Source organism: Hemiscyllium ocellatum, chromosome 17 (genome assembly GCF_020745735.1).
Source record: "Hemiscyllium ocellatum isolate sHemOce1 chromosome 17, sHemOce1.pat.X.cur, whole genome shotgun sequence".
Taxonomy (NCBI): Eukaryota; Metazoa; Chordata; class Chondrichthyes; order Orectolobiformes; family Hemiscylliidae; genus Hemiscyllium; species Hemiscyllium ocellatum.
In genome coordinates this window covers 4,434,865-4,451,407 of record NC_083417.1, presented here as the reverse complement: position 1 = coordinate 4,451,407, position 16,543 = coordinate 4,434,865, and the positions used below count along the sequence as shown (strand labels likewise).

At 45.9% G+C, this 16,543-nt stretch overlaps 1 protein-coding gene across 3 annotated transcripts in view; it reads left to right on the top strand.

Moving 5' to 3' along the window:
- The window catches only part of ca7 (carbonic anhydrase VII), a 37,212-nt gene that overhangs the window by 12,886 nt on the left and 7,783 nt on the right, over window positions 1–16,543 (top strand). For all 3 annotated transcript variants that reach the window (XM_060837565.1, XM_060837564.1, XM_060837566.1), the window contains 4 exons: window positions 1,779–1,897; window positions 6,689–6,784; window positions 11,207–11,269; window positions 13,463–13,618. In XM_060837565.1, the coding sequence (XP_060693548.1) occupies window positions 1,779–1,897; window positions 6,689–6,784; window positions 11,207–11,269; window positions 13,463–13,618 (434 nt within the window). The remainder of the gene's footprint in view (window positions 1–1,778; window positions 1,898–6,688; window positions 6,785–11,206; window positions 11,270–13,462; window positions 13,619–16,543) is intronic.

Genomic DNA, 16,543 nt, shown 5'->3' with positions numbered 1-16,543 from the left:
CGAGGTATAGTGAAAGGTTTTGTTCTGCGTTCACTACAGACAGATTGTACCATACAAAATGCATTAGGGTAATAGAACAGAGCCAGGGATACAATGTTATAGTTGCAGAGAAGGTGCACAAAGTGTGAGGTCAGCATTAAATTTGAGAGGTCCATTCAAAAGTCTAATAACAGCGGGGAAGAATCAGTCTGTCTGTGAGTCTGTTTGGACATGTATATATTCTGCCCAATGGAAAAGAGTATAACTGGGATGGGAGGGGTCTTTGAAGTTGGCTGCCTTCCCAAGATAGAGGGAAGTGTAGACTGAGTCAATGGATGGAAGGTTGGTTTGTCTGATGGACTGGGCTGTAGTTTCCTATGGTTTTGGGAAGAGCAGTTACCTAACCAGGCTGTGGTGCACTGGGGAAGTATGCTTTCTCTGGTGCATCTGGACATGAACCCACCTTCTCTGGTCATCAAATCCTGGAGTAGGACGTGAACCTGGAAATGTTACCCACTGCACCACAAGACTGCCCCTGGGTTAATGAATATTGAGTGATTGAAATCTTCTGGTCTTCATTTACTTGTTTCTTCTTTAATTCTTTCTTTCTTTCATCCTTTAGTTTGTCCTTTCTCAGTGTATAAAGGGATCTGTTCCTTAGATGACCCTTGAATTACAGCAGGGTGCTGTGGGGTATGCGGTGCTAAGAGAGGAACCTCTGATACAGAGTAGACTGAGATAGCCCTTGGTAGGAATGTGCCCAGAATGGGCTTTAATAAGGAAAGGTTAGACAGGCAGTGCCTGATTCTGCTGGAGTTCAGAAGATTGAAGGGTGACCTATCGAAGGGGGTAAGACCCCGTGATATTAGTAAGGTGGATGTGGAAAGGATGTTTCATTTTGTGGGTCAGCCCAAAACTTGGGGACACTGTTTTAACATCAGGAGTTACTCTGAGATGAGAATATTTATCTATCTGGGTGACGGGATGGGGTCATAGTTGTGATTTCTGGAACACTCAGCCTCAGATGATGGGGGGATGGGGGTAGTAGTGGGTCGATTCTTGTCAGGCAGGGGGAACCAGGGTGGGGGCTGGTGGGGTTGATGGGAATGTGGGGAATTCAAAACACAACCAGGTCAGACATGAATAAAGCCAAAATCCCGCAGATACTGGAAATCTGAAACAAATGGAGAATGTTGAAGAAATTCAGCAAGTCTGGCAGCACTTGTGCAGAGAGAGACTGAGTCAATGGTTGGTGGTTAGACAAACAAATCAGCCATCATCATCTTGAATAAGAGCAGGTTCGAGGAGCCGAATGGATTCCTTCTGCATGTGTTTTGTGCGACTGACCTTTGTTACAACACAACAGTGAACCCTTCTGTTAGTTAAACCAAACATCCAGAAAAGCTCACCTCGCCTCTGTTAAAATACAACTGACAGAGAATTCACAGATTCCACTATTTAATGAAAATAACAACAATTTATTTTCTTACTCTAAAAGTGAACATTAAACAAAACAAATTCATAAATCTAAGCCCCCTTTTCTCTTAAATGCTGTTCTGATTTCAACTCGATAACATGTGGATGGATAACTGAAACACCACAGTATGAGGTTACAGGCTAAGTGTTGGAAAATGACACTAAGTAGATGGAGGCATGATCACTGGTGTGGGCACGATGGGTCGAATGGCTTAGTTCCATGCTGTAAAAACTGTCTGACTGTCTTAAAGCTGCTATCTAAATGCAAATTGTTATTGTGTGGTAGTGAATGGCTTTCCTCACCTGCTTTCTGATTGTTGCAGTGGTAAGTGATGGCCCACTGGAAAACCCCTACAAACTGAAACAGTTCCATTTTCACTGGGGACGGAGAGGCAGTCAGGGATCGGAACACACCGTCGATGGCAAGTCATACCCTGGCGAGGTGAGCAAGAGTGTCTTTGACCGATCAAAACCTGGATGGGGGAGGGGGGGGGAGGGAAGATGGGGTCTTTCCCAGAAGTAACAATCTCCAGGGTTCAGATTCTCACTCCGGTTACTCACTGTTACCTCCTCCAATTCCATTGCTTAGTCATTGATAGAATGTAAAAGCTGGTCAAATATTTCCCGTCCCTAGTTGCCCATTGAGAAGGTGGGGGTGAGCTACCTTCTGGAACAGCTACAGTCCATGTGCTGTAGGTAGACCCACAATGTCCTCAAGGTTGGAATTCCAGGACTTTAACCCAGCAACAGTGAAGGAACGGTGATGTATTTCAAAGTCAGGATGGTGAATGGCTTGGAGGGGAAACTTGCAGGGGATGGTATTCCCACGTACCTAATGCCTTTGTCCTTCCAGGTGGAAGTAGTCATGGATTTTGAAGGTGCTGTCTGAGGATCTTGGGTGAACTTCTGCAGTGCATCTTGTAGATGGTACACACTACTAAAAGTAATGGGTATGGGTATAGATTAGGGGGTCAACCTTCATGAACTGACTGAGACAGTGAATACTGATAGATTCTGAACCTTCACCCATGGCCCCCTGCCTCCCATCCTTGTTCTTGTCTGATATCCCTGAACAGGGTCCGGCCCTGGCTCAGGAAGAGATGTCCAGGTCTTACTTTTGTGTTACTGTGGGGTGCTGAGGTGAACTGTAGCAGCTCCATTCCAGGTCAGGCTGAGAAGGGTGAACCATTTAAGGTGACTCCTTAGCTGTATAACTTTCAACCCTGATTTAGGTAGGGACAATGAAATGGGGGAAAAGGGCAGGTGAAAGGGACGGAGTCATTTGGAGATATAGTACGGAAACAGTGGACTAAATGGCGACCTCTTGTGTGCTAACGATCCTAATTCTGTGGTTCAGGTCATTAAACCATGGGATGAACCACAGGCCAAATTGAAAAGGACATCGCATGAGGGATAGCACAGTATCCAATCCTTGCTGGGTCATTAAGATATTGAATATTGAGAGGTGTCCTGGGATACCTGTTACCCAGCGGTGAATTCACAAGCTGCTAATTGTACATTGCTTTGCGTACTGGTCTGTATCTGTATATGGGCCTGACCTCAATTGGCACCCTCCCACACCCCCAAGGACCCGCAAGTCCAGGGCCTCCTCAACCACCGAATCCAAGCTACCCAACGCCTGGAGGAAGAATGCCTCACCTTCCAACTACACAGCATCATTGTGGATTTGACCAGTTTCCTCACCTTCCCTCCCTCCCTCCACCTCATCCCAGATCCAATTCTCCAACCTAGCACCACCCTCTTGACCTGTTCTACTTGTCCATCTTCCATCCCACCTATTCGCTCCACCCTCCTCTCTGATCTATCACCTTCACCCCCATCTGCATCTACCTATCGCCTTCCCCCCCCACACCCCTATTTATCTCACGACCTCCCTCTCCTCCACATTCCTCCACATGGGAGGGTTTATGCCCCAAATGTTGACTCTCATGCTCCTCAGATGCTGCCTGACCTACTGCGCCACACTTTTTGACCTTTGGGTGAAGGTGTGTGTACTTTATTCTTCATGACGTATTTTACGTGAATAGTACCATTCGAAGACGGAGTAAGAATAGGCCATTCAGCCCCTTGAGCCTCCTGCTGTTCAATGTGATCATGGCTAATCTGATTGTAACCTGAATTCCACAATTCTGTCTGCACCCTGGTAACCTTTCACCCCTCTCCCATTTATCAAGAATTTATCTACCTCGGCTTTAATATTATTCAGGGACTCTACCTCCACCACCTTTATTGGGAAGAGGGTTCCAGCCCTCTGAAAGAGTAGGTTTCACCTCATCTCAGTTTGTCAACGGGCAGTCCCTGGTTATTGATCAGTCAGCCTGAAGTTTAGGCTCTCCCACAGCAGGAAGCCTTCACCTTGTCAAGAGTCCTCGGAGTCTATTACATTTCCATTAAATCACCACTTACTCTTCTGAATGCAGTGGATACAGGCCTAGACTAGAATCCCAACAGAGTGAAAAGAGGCCATTCGGCCCATCAAGTCTGTACCAACCCTCCAAAGAGCATTTCACCCAATCCCTGTAACTTGGCATTTACCATGGCCAATCCACCTAACCTGTACATCATGGGTAATTTCACATGGTCAATCCAACTACCCTGCATGTCTTTGGATTGTGGAGGGCCCACACAGACATTGGGAGAATGTACAAACTCCACACAGTCACCCGAAGGTGGAATCGAACCCAGGTCCTTGTCGCTGTGAGGCAGCAGTGCTAACCTCTGAGTCACTATGCTACTGCCTGGCCAGCTTTTCCTCATAAAACAACCCCCCTTATTCCAGGTAATCATCTGGTAAACCTTCTCTGAACTGCCTCCAATACACTTACATCTTGTGCACAGCACTCCAAATACAACCTCATCAGTGTCTTTACTTAAACTCCGTAATTTTATATTTATATTCAGTTCACCTTGTGCTAAAAGAATACCTTGCACCTGTTTCCTAACCCCTTGCTGTATCTGCATGCTAGTCTGCTGTCTCACCTTCCCACACTGCTGTGCTACCTTCTGGGTCACAGTCTACACCAATCCATCCATCCCACCCAGAAACACCTGGGACAGGCAAGGTAAAGAGAAATCAGAATCCCAATTTGGTGTGAATACAAGTTTAGAGAAATCACTTCCTGATCTCTTTCCTACTTCACTCCATCCCCAATTTTGCTAGTTTTTTTTCCCTAAGTGATCAGAACTAGCCCAGGAGGGTTCTTGACAACTCCATATAATGGGTCTTATTTAAACAGGAACAGGTTAGCTCTCCCTTGTGTGGTTTATGCACATTTTTGTTATCATTTATTGTAAGTTTTGGGTACCATGTGAGTTTTCTGTGTCTCTGAAATTAATAATTAACTTCAGTATTTCTGTAACCATGGTGATTTCCCTGAAAACAGCCTTTGAGACCTAGTTTGAAATGAATATTTTTTGTGCACAGTGCGTTTGTTAGAGATTTTTGGAGCTTGATTTTTTTTTTCTGCTTAAGAAAATCACCCATCACTCAGAGAGGGATTTTTTTTAGTTTTACTTTTGAATTTTGGACAGTCCAATGAAACCCTTTGATGAAGATTGCTGTTTTTAAAACCTGTGCTTCTGAGAAGGGAAAGAAATAGTGAAGGACATCTTAGAGTGAAAAGTCAGTGTTCGCCTCAGACTAGAAATGGTGGGATTGTACCCTGAAGAGATTACTGAAAGCTGAATACGTTTAACTTCAAGTGTATGAAGGCTTCTTCCTGGAACTGTCTGCAATTAAGTCTATACATTAAATTACAAGAAATTTAAATCTATCAGGGCATTAGTGACAGAGACTCTGTGAACAGTCTATAAGTGGCAGGTTTGGAGATCATTCAGCATGTGAACCACAACTAGATTGTCCCCTAGTCTAGACTTCCCTAAAGGATAGAGTCCTTCCCGTTTACCCTATCTTAGAAACTAAATGGCTTCAAACTGGAGTGAGTCAAACCCCAGCATACAGTGGCACTACAAGTCCTGACCAGATTAGAGATCATAGAGTCATAGAGATGTACAGCACAGAAATAGACCCTTCAGTCTAACCTGTCCATGCCGACCAGATATCCCAACCTAATCTAGTCCCATTTGCCAGCACTTACCCAATATCCCTCTAAACCCTTCCTATTCATATACCCATTTAAATACCTTTTAAATGTTCTAATTGTAGCAGCCTCCACCACTTCCTCTGGCAGCTCATTCCATACACATACCACCCTCTGCGTGAAAAAGTTACACCTTGGGTCCCTTCTAAATCTTTTGCCTCTTATCTTAAACCTATGCTCACTAGTTCTGGACTCCCCCTACCCCAGGGAAAAGACATTGTCTATTTACCCTATCCATGCCCCTCATGATTTTATAAAATTCTATAAGGTCACCCCTCAGCCTCTGACGCTCCAGGGAAAACAGCCCCAGCCTGTTCAGCCTCTCCCCATAGCTCAAATCCTCCAACCCTGGCAACATCCTTGTAAATCTTTTCTGAACCTTTTCAAGTTTCACAACATCCTTCCGATAGGAAGGAGACCGGAATTGCACGCAATATTCCAACAGTGGCCTAACCAATGTCCTGTGCAGACACAACATGACCTCCCAACTTCTGTCCTCAATACTCTGACCAAGAAAGGAAAGCTTACCAAATATCATCTTCATTATCCTATCTACCTGCGACTCCACTTTCAAGGAGCTATGAACCTGCACACCAAGGTCACTGTGTTCAGCAACACTCACCAGACCTTACCATTGAGTGTATAAGTCCTGCTAAGACTTGCCTTTCCAAAATGCAGCACCTCACACTTATCTAAGTTAAACTCCACCTGCCACTCCTGTGATTGGATTAATGTTCCTATCAATCACACAGCTGGAATTGACTGGGATCTGTGTTGTATACCTGTTCTCCATTCACTGCAGCTTGCTGGAGGGGAGATCCTGCACTGAGCAGCAGCTGTGTCTGAGCTCTTTCTGCTGCAACTGACAGATTCCCCGTTTGCAGGGAAATGGACAGGGACGTGCATTAGGAAGGTATACAGGCCAAATGCTGGCAAATGGGACTCGTTTGGTTTGGGAAACTTGGTCAGCATGGATTAGTTGGCCTGAAGGGTCTGTTTCCCTGCTGTATGATTCTCTGACTCAGTTGAATCAGACTGAATGCTGCTGACTGGGGAGTATCTTGGCCCCTCCTGATGTGGATGATCAGAGTTTGTTTCTCCATCTCTTTCAGCTTCACTTGGTTCACTGGAACTCGACAAAGTACAAAACCTTTGGAGAGGCGGCAGGGTCACATGACGGACTGGCTGTGGTCGGTGTGTTCCTGGAGGTAGGGCCAGAGAGCGAACACTTACTGTCATATCGACTGAATCATTCTCGTTTTACTCTCTGTCAAATTCAATCTACAATAACCAACTTTGTGCATGTCTCTGTGTGTGTACATGAGTTTACATGTGTGTCCAAACGTGTGCACATGTTTGTGTGCCTGAACATGTGTGCGTATGTCGCTGACTCCAGCCAAAGGCCAGAAGGTCAGATCTGCCACAATTATTGTAGCAAATCTATTTTGTTCAAAAGAAACGATTTACGTTTAAACAGGGCTGGGTTATGACCTCCGAACACTTTACAAACAATAATTTCCTGAGGAAGCAAGACATTCTGAAACCAGCAACAATCTGTGCTGTCGCTCACCCACTAAACAGTGACCAGTCATCAGTTTTGGTGTCTTTATGTAAAGAAAGATATCAAGATTTGTGCGAAGATTTGTAGCTTGGGTGCTCGTTGTTGTGGTTCTGTTTGCCGAGCTGGAAGTTCTTGTTGCAAACGTTTCGTCCCCTGGCTAGGTGACATCATCAGTGCTCTGGAGCCTCCTGCGAAGCGCTTCTTTGATGTTTCTTCCGGTATTTATAGTGGTCTGTCCTTGCCGCTTCCGGGTGTCAGTTTCAGCTGTCCGCTGTAGTGGTTGGTATATTGGGTCCAGGTCGATGTGTTTGTTGATGGAGTTTGTGGATGAATGCCATGCCTCTAGGAATTCCCTGGCTGTTCTCTGTCTGGCTTGCCCTATGATAGTAGTGTTGTCCCAGTTGAATTCATGTTGCTTGTTGTCTGCGTGTGTGGCTACTAGGGATAGCTGGTTGTGTCGTTTCGTGGCTAGTTGATGTTCATGTATGCGGATTGTTAGCTGTCTTCCTGTTTGTCCTATATAGTGTTTTGTGCAGTCCTTGCATGGTATTTTGTAAACTACATTAGTTTTGTTCATATCATTTCAGTGGAGGCAGTTCAGAGAAGGTTCACTGGGACGATCCTGGGTGTGGAGGGATAGTCTTAGGACCAACGGCTGAACAGGTTTCAGCTGTACTCACTGGAGTTTAGCGGAGAGAGAGGTGATCTCAGGATTCTTAAGGAGCTTGACCGGGTCAATGCTGGGAGGATGTTTCTCCTCCTGGGAGAGTCTGGGACCAGAGGGCACAGTCTCAGAATAAAGGGGCAGCAATTTAAGACTGAGATGAGGAGTAATTTCTTCTGAGGGTTGTAAATCTCTAGAACTCCTTGTCACAGAGAGCAGAGGGGGCAGAGTCCTTGTGTACATTTAAGGCTGAGGTAGATTCTTGATCAGTCGGGCTGAATGGCCTACTCCTGTTCCTATTTCTCATGCTGCAAATGTGTTGCTGGTCAAAGCACAGCAGGTTAGGCAGCATCTCAGGAATAGAGAATTCGACGTTTCGAGCATAAGCCCTTCATCAGGAATAAGAGAGAGAGAGCCAAGCAGGCTGAGATAAAAGGTAGGGAGGAGGGACTAGGGGGAGGGGCGATGGAGGTGGGATAGGTGGAAGGAGGTCAAGGTGAGGGTGATAGGCCGGAGTGGGGTGGGGGCGGAGAGGTCAGGAAGAGGATTGCAGGTTAGGAGGGCGGTGCTGAGTTGAGGGAACCGACTGAGACAAGGTGGGGGGAGGGGAAATGAGGAAGCTGGAGAAATCTGCTCATGGTCTCATCTGAGCAGTGATGCTGGTGAAGAGAGTAATATTGGCTGGGAGACTGGGCAGAATTCCGCTGCTTTTTGAGATATTAACACAGAATCTTTCTTTGACAGAGTAGAGACGGTGGCACAGTGGTTAGCACTGCTGCCTCACAGCGCCAGGGACCTGGGTTCAATTCCCACCTCAGGCGACTGACTGTGTGGAGTTTGCACGTTCTCCCCGTGTCTGCGTGGGTTTCCTCCGGGTGCTCCGGTTTCCTCCCACAGTCCAAAGATGTGCGGGTCAGGTGAATTGGCCATGCTAAATTGCCCATAGTGTTAGGTAAGGGGTATATGTAGGGGTAGGGGTTTGGGTGGGTTGCGCTTCGGCGGGTCGGTGTGGACTTGTTGGGCCGAAGGGCCTGTTTCCACACTGTAAGTAATCTAATCTAAAAAAAAAGACTGGCATTGTGGGAATATGATGAATTGCAATCACCAGACCCAAGCTAATTCCGGGTTCCAATCCATGCCATCAGCTGGTGGAATTTAAATTCAATTCCTATTGCTAGAATTGAGAATAAATATCTAGTCTCGGAGATTGTGACCATGAAATTACCATGAATTGTCATCAAAACCTATCTTGTTCACTACTAATGTCCTTTAGGGAAGGAAATCTGCTATCTCTACTTGATGTAGTTTACCTATGATTCCAGACCCACAGTATGAACAAGGAATGAGTGGATGGCCCTCTGAGGAAAGGTTAGACAGGCTGAGCCTATATTCCCGAGAGTTTAGGTTAGTCAGAGGTCACATAACTGAAACATTTCAGATCCTGAGGGGTCTGGACTGGACGGATGTGGAAAGGATGTTTCCTCTTGTGAGACATTCTAAGATGAGAGGGTCATGGTTTAAAAATAAGGTGTTACTCATTTAAAACCGAGTTGAGGAATTATACTCTCTCTGAGGGTTGTGAGATTTTGGAATTCCCTTCTTCAAAAGGCCATGGGTGCAGAATCTTTCAATATTTTTAAGGCAGAGGGTGATAGATTATTAATGACCGAGAGGATGAATGAATATTGAGGGTATGGAATTAGAATGGTTAGGTAGTGGTTTTTGACTAGTGCAGAGGAAATGGGCTGAATGGTCATCTTTCTGTGCTGTAGACCTCACTGATCCTACAGAATGTGGAGTTGAAGTTCAAATCTGATCAGCTGTGATTTTATTGATTGGAGAAGCAGGCTCAAAAGGCTGAGAGGCCTCTTCTGGTTCCTTGTTCATAAACAGCTGGCACTTGATTACCCTCTGAAGTGGGCCAGCATGCTGTTCCCTTCAGGGGCAGTTAGCAATGGGCGACAAGTAAAGGACAATGGACAGTACAACACAGGAACAGGCCCTTCGGCCCACCAAGTCTGTGCCAACACGTGATGCCTTTCTAAACTAAAATTGTTTTGCCTCGATGCTGTCCGTGTCCCTCTGTTCGCTGCCGATTCATGTACATGTCCAGATGCCTCTGAAACATTGCTATTGTATCCCCCTCCACCACCTCCTCTGACAGCACATTCCAGCCACTGACCACTCTCTGTGTAAAAAACCTGCCTCTCACATCTCCTTTAAACTTTCCCCCTTTTAACCTAAGAGTAGATTAGATTCCCTACAGTGTGGAAACAGGCCCTTCAGCCCAATCAGTCCATACTGATCCTTCAAAGAGTAACCCACCTCCCCTCTGACTAACACACCTAACACTATGGGCAATTTAGCACGGCCAATTCACCTGACCTGCACATCTTTGGATTGTGGGAGGAAACCGGAGCACCCGGAGGAAACCCATGCAGACACGAGGAGAATGTGTAAACTCCACACAGACAGTCACCCAAGGCTGGAATCGAACCTGGGACCCTGGTGCTGTGAGGCAGCAGTGCTAACCATTGAGCCACCATGCTGCCCCTGAGCCACCGTGCCGCCCCTAAACCTATGCTCCTGAGTAATTGACATTTTTACCCTGGGTGATATGAAAGAGCAGTGAACACCCTCCATCTGAAGGGTTAGCGTTCCAGTGCAGGGTTCTTCAGTGCTGCCACTGTCAGCTCAGCCAGGGTTACATGGGAATTCACTCTCTCCCTGTTACTCAAAGAGGAGATTTGTGATATATGAAGGACATGGAAGCACGGGAGAGACAGCACATTACTTACAATCATGATAGTTAAACTGAGATTTATAATTATTGGGAAAAATTTAACAAGCCTATTTTCATTGGAATCAAATATGATTCTGCAGGTTTTAAAAATTCCAAAGTGGTTTGTTTGGGTTGATAGAGACGTCTATGCTTGTAACGAAGACTAAAACTGGGGGCCATAAATATAACATTGCACTTACTAATCCAGGAGGGAACTTGAGGAACTCTCCTTGACTGAGAATGTTGAACTTGCCCCCATTAGGGAGAAGGTAGTGGAAGGGTGGGCCCAATGAGGTAAGGTGTGGAAAAGGTTCACATGGGTAGGAGGTCCCACCTCAGGCTAGATTCTGTGTCTTACAATCTTATTCTCCACAACCACCTGATGAAGGAGCAGCGCTCCAAAAGCTAGTGCTTCCAATTAAACCTGTTGGACTATAACCTGGTGTTGTGTGATTTTTAACTTTGTACACCCCAGTCCAACACTGGCACCTCCACATCATGACGTCAGGCTAGATGGGCCAAACGGCCCTTGACTGAGGTATAAGGTTCTCCATTGGCTAAGGGTATCTCTGATTAACCAATCTCATCTCACTATATTTTAAAATTCTCATCCTCTCTTTCAGATTGGAGATAAACATGCCGATATGCACAAATTGACAGATGCCTTGTACATGGTTAAATTCAAGGTAAGGTCGATGTTTGTGGTGGTATAGAATTGTCCATCTGCCCTGGGTGGAGGCAGGGCAACTTTAAATCTGACAGAGAGTCAGTGCTGGACAGCACAGAAACAGACCCTTCGGTTCAACCTGTCAACCAGATATCCTAACCTAATCTAGTCCCGTTTGTCAGCACTTGGCCCATATCTCTCTAAACCCCTTCTTATTCATATACCCATCCAGATGCCTTTTAAATGCTATAATTGTACCAGCCTCCACCACTTCCTCTGGCAGCTCATTCCATACACATTTATTATGGTTGTTTTGTTATTCCCTTGACTATTAGTTTACTGCCCTGAAGGAATGTTGGAGCTTTATCTTGGAGTCAGTCATTTTACCACAAAGTGGATCGTTAGTCATTTCATTGATCAATTTTGTTTTCTGTGGTTGATTTAAACAGTCTGTCTGACCAATTGCTCACAGGTTCCACTCACTCCCTGCAGGATAATTGGGAACCTGTTGGGTTACTAAAACAATTTGGACAGATTTCGTGGGGATTTATCCTCTGCAAGCTTGTATTCCCTGAAATTTAGAAGGCTCAGGGTGGATTTTATTAAACTTAAAATATTGAGGGGAAACTGATAAATTAGGTTTATTTCCACTGGTTGAGGAAGAGGAGGACTGTTGTGTAAAGAAAATAGAGCTGGGCCTTTCAAGAGTGAACTTAAGAAATATTTCATCCAGATTAGCAGAATTTTCAAATCCTCTTCCACAAATTGTTACCGGACCCCACCCTGAAAAGACTTTGGACCTAGCTACACATTCAGTTGCTCTTCAGTGACACTGTATTCTGCAAGTAAGCATTTTTTTAAAAAAAATCTTACAACTAATTAATACAATCAGTTACTTTCCAAAAGACAGCGGTGAGTACTTTAGGCAGGAAAGTCCTACAGACATTGACTTAAATGACTATTTAACCCGTGTAAGCAGGAAATGCTTATTCCTATTCACAAAGAGTCACTTTGACCCCAGTATCATGGTGAAGAAATGACCTAAACTGTGGTTTTAGCTGAACCCATGACTTCTGACTCACCAGTAAAAGGACTTGAGCAAGACCTGGACCAAACAGGAGCACACTTAATGCTGATGCTGGGTTTTTTTTTCCTAGTCTTGATGCAAGTCCAGCCAGCAGAGAGGACGGCAAGTGTTGGGCAAGTTTTCATTGCAAGGAGTGGAGTGCTGGAGGAAGGTAGCCTTGTTCTCACATGGACAGAGAGAAGCACTCCAGCAAAGACCTAACATGATGTGGCCATCCACACAAGCTTCAAAGTCCGTTTGTTTCCAAGACAGTGCACCAACATCATCCCTTCCAAGAATAACACCCCCATGGGACAAGCTACCAAAGGGAATAGTCACCATTCCAACCCTGTAAAATCCTTAAACCTCACCTTCTCTAGATATAAAAACAATCATTCATGAAACATGGGTGTCACTCTCTGGGGCCAGCATCTATTACCTGTCCCTAGTTGTCCTCTTGAGAAGGTGGGGGTGAGCTGCCTTCTTGAACCGCTGCAGTCCATGTGCTGTAGTAGACCCACAATGCCCCTTAGGAGAAAGGGAGGACTGCAGATACTGGAGATCAGAGTCGAAAGTGTGGTGCTGGAAAAGCACAGCCAGTCAGACAGCATCTGAGGGCCAGGGGAGTCGACGTTTCGAGCATAAGCTCTTCATCAGGAATGAGGGGTGGCCCAAGGGGGCTGAGAGAGAAATGGGAGGGGCAGCTGGGAACACAATAGCACCACAGCTACACTAGCACCATTCCCCACCGGGTCAAGGAAAATGGATACGCAGAGCAGGAAGATGGCATTGCCGGTGTTGGACTGAGGTACGGAGAAATTTCTCTCAGAGGGATGTGAACTTCTAAGTCCCAGGGAGCTGTGGATGGCTGTTCAAGGGGTACTAGTGAAGACCAAGAGCAGTAGATGTTTGGGTGTAAACAAAATGAGAGGATGTTGGGATAGAGGAATAAAGGAAAGCTGAGCAAAAGTATCAGCTGTGATCAGACTACAGAGTGGGACAGTTTCATGTCTCTGTGCAATCTCCTCCTGTTGCTGTTTCTTACACTGAGTTATTGACCTGAGAAATCTCGAGCTGAGTTAATGAGGCTTGTTCCTCACTGAGATGGCCATGACTAACACAAAATCCGTATCCATCTCTCATTAGGAAACAAAGGCTCCGTTTAAGGACTTTGACCCACAGTGCCTGTTGCCGAAATGCAAGGATTACTGGACATACGCCGGCTCTCTGACCACACCACCCCTGAATGAGAGTGTGACCTGGATCGTCTTCAGGGAGCCCATCAGCCTGTCCGAGAAGCAAGTGAGTGGCCAGTGTTTCTCCTGGATACTCCAGACATGTCAGGATATCTCTCACTCTCTCCTCTCTTTCCTCTCTCTTTCTTTATCGTTTTCTCCCTTTTCTCTTCCTGTCTCCCTTCCTTCCTTCTCTTTTTTCATTTTCTCTCTCTCTCTCTCTTTTTTCATTTTTTTCTCTCTCTCTTTTTTCATTTTCTCTCTCTCTCTCTTTTTTCATTTTCTCTCTCTCTTTTTTCATTTTCTCTCTCCCTCTCTCTCTCTCTCTCTCTTTTTCTCTTTCATTTGGTTTGTGACTTGTCCAAACTCCTGGTATAAATTCTTCCAAACAACTATTGAGAAGAGTGGAGCCAGTGCCTTCAATCTCTGCCTCAGACTCCATCCCTTTGTTCCAAGCCCCATTCCTCTACTTGGCGAAACTCTGAGATGGGACCACATTATTCACAAGTTCACGGAATATCCAACCACACATCTGGGCCATCAACCAGAAAGCAGAATCAATGGGCCGAATGGTCTAACTCTACTCCTATATCATAGAGTCATAGAGATGTACAGCATGGAAACAGACCCTTCGGTCCAACCCGTCCATGCTGACCAGATATCCCAACCCAATCTAGTCCCACCTGCCAGCACCCGGCTCATATCCCTCCAAACCCTTCCTATTCATATACCCATCCAAATGCCTCTTAAATGTTGCAATTGTACCAGCCTCCACCACTTCCTCTGGCAGCTCATTCCATACACGTACCACCGTCTGCGTGAAAAAGTTGCCCCTTCAGTCTCTTTTTTTATATCTTTCACCTCTCACCCTAAACCTATGCCCTCTAGTTCTGGACTCCCCGACCCCAGGGAAAAGACTTTGTCTATTTATCCTATCCATGCACCTCATAATTTTGTAAACCTCTACAAGGTCACCCCTCAGCCTCCAACGCTCCAGGGAAAACAGCCCCAGCCTGTTCAGCCTCTCCCTGGAGCTCAGATCCTCCAACCCTGGCAACATCCTTGTAAATCTTTTCTGAACCCTTTCAAGTTTCACAACATTTTTTCAATAGGAAGGAGACCAGAATTGCACACAATATTCCAACAGTGGCCTAACCAATGTCCTCTATAGCTGCAACATGACCTCCCAACTCCTGTACTCGACACTCTGACCAATAAAGGAAAGCATACCAAACGCCGCCTTCACTATCCTATCTTCCTGCGACTCCACTTTCAAGGAGCAATGAGCCTGCACTCCAAGGTCTCTTTGTTCAGCAACCCTCCCAAGGACCTTACCATTAAGTGTATAAGTCCTGCTAAGATTTGCTCTCCCAAAATGCAGCACCTTGCATTTACCTGAATTAAACTCCATCTGCCACTTCTCAGCCCACTGGCCCATCTGGTCCAGATCCTGCTGTAATCTGAGGTAACCTTCTTCACTGTCCACTACACCTCCAATTTTGGTGTCATCTGCAAACTTACTAACTGTACCTCTTATGCTCACATCCAAATCATTTATGTAAATTATAAAAAGTTAGAGGGCCCAGCACCAATCCTTGTGGCACTCCACTGGTCACAGGCCTCCAGTCTGAAAAACAACCCTCCACCACCACCCTGTGTCTTCTACCTTTGAGCCAGTTCTGTATCCAAATGGCTAGTTCTCGCTGTATTCCGTGAGATCTAAACTTGCTAATCAGTCTCCCATGGGGAACCTTGTCGAATGCCTTCCTGTGAAGTCCATATAGATCTTGTGGTCTTATCATCAGAAAATGACTCCTCTGTGTCTGCAGCATTGCCTGCCTCTGCCCCTTCCTCAGTCCCTGGCTCAGGAAAGGTATTTGCTTCTTTCTGTTCTCTGGATGGAGCTGCGTCACCGCTCTGGAGCCAATGGAATATAAACATGGGCCTCCTGGCTTAGAGGTAGGGACACTACCAGTGTACCACAAGAGCCCCCCTGAATCAGGAGCAGGGGAGGTTATTGGGTGGTAGGATTTGTTTGAGTGCACTGGCAAAGAGCTAGCACAGATTTGATGGGCAATATGAATTGAATTGAATTGATTGTCCCGTGTACCGAGGCACAGTGAAAAGCTTTGTCTTGTGAGCAATACCGGCAGATCAGAGTTCAATAGCATAGATAGTAAATAATAGGTAAACAGCAGCAAAAACCAAAACACAGGTACAGGCAAATGTTAAGAGTTTGTGAGTCCATTCAGTATTCTAACAACAGTGGGGCAGAAACTGTTATGAAACCGGCCGGTGTGTGTGTTTAGGCTTCTGTACCTTCTCCCCGATGGTAGAGGTTGTAGAAAAACATTGCCAGGGTGGGATGGATCTTTGAGAATGCTGGCGGCCTTTCCTTGACAGTGGGCCTGGTAGATGGATTCTGTAGATGGGAGGTTGGCCTTTGTGATTGTCCGGGCTGAGTTCACCACTCTCTGTAACCGTCTCCGATCTTGAATGGTACAGTGGCCATACCAGGTAGTGATACATCCAGACAGAATGCTCTTGACGGCGCACCTATAAAAGTTGGCAAGAGTATTCGTCATCATGCCCAATTTCCTCAGCTGCCTGAGAAAGAAGAGACGTTGTTGGGCCTTTGTAACCAGTGCGTCCACATGAAGAGTCCAAGAAAGCTTGTTGTTGATGACCACTCCCAGGAGCTTGACACTCTCCACTCATTCCCCCTCTGTGCTGTTAACGTGTAACTTCCTACCAAAAGTCAACAATGAGTTCCTTGGTTTTGCCGGCATTGAGAGCTAGGTTGTTCTCAGTGCACCGTTTTTCCAGGTCTTCCACCTTCCATCTGTCGTCTGTTTCGTGGCCATCTGAGATTTGACCGACTATGGTGGTGTCATCAGTGAACTTGTACATGGCATTAGTCTGGTATTTGGCAACGCAGTCATGGGTGTACAGTGAGTACAGTAGGGGGCTGAGTACACCCCCCCCCCCCCCG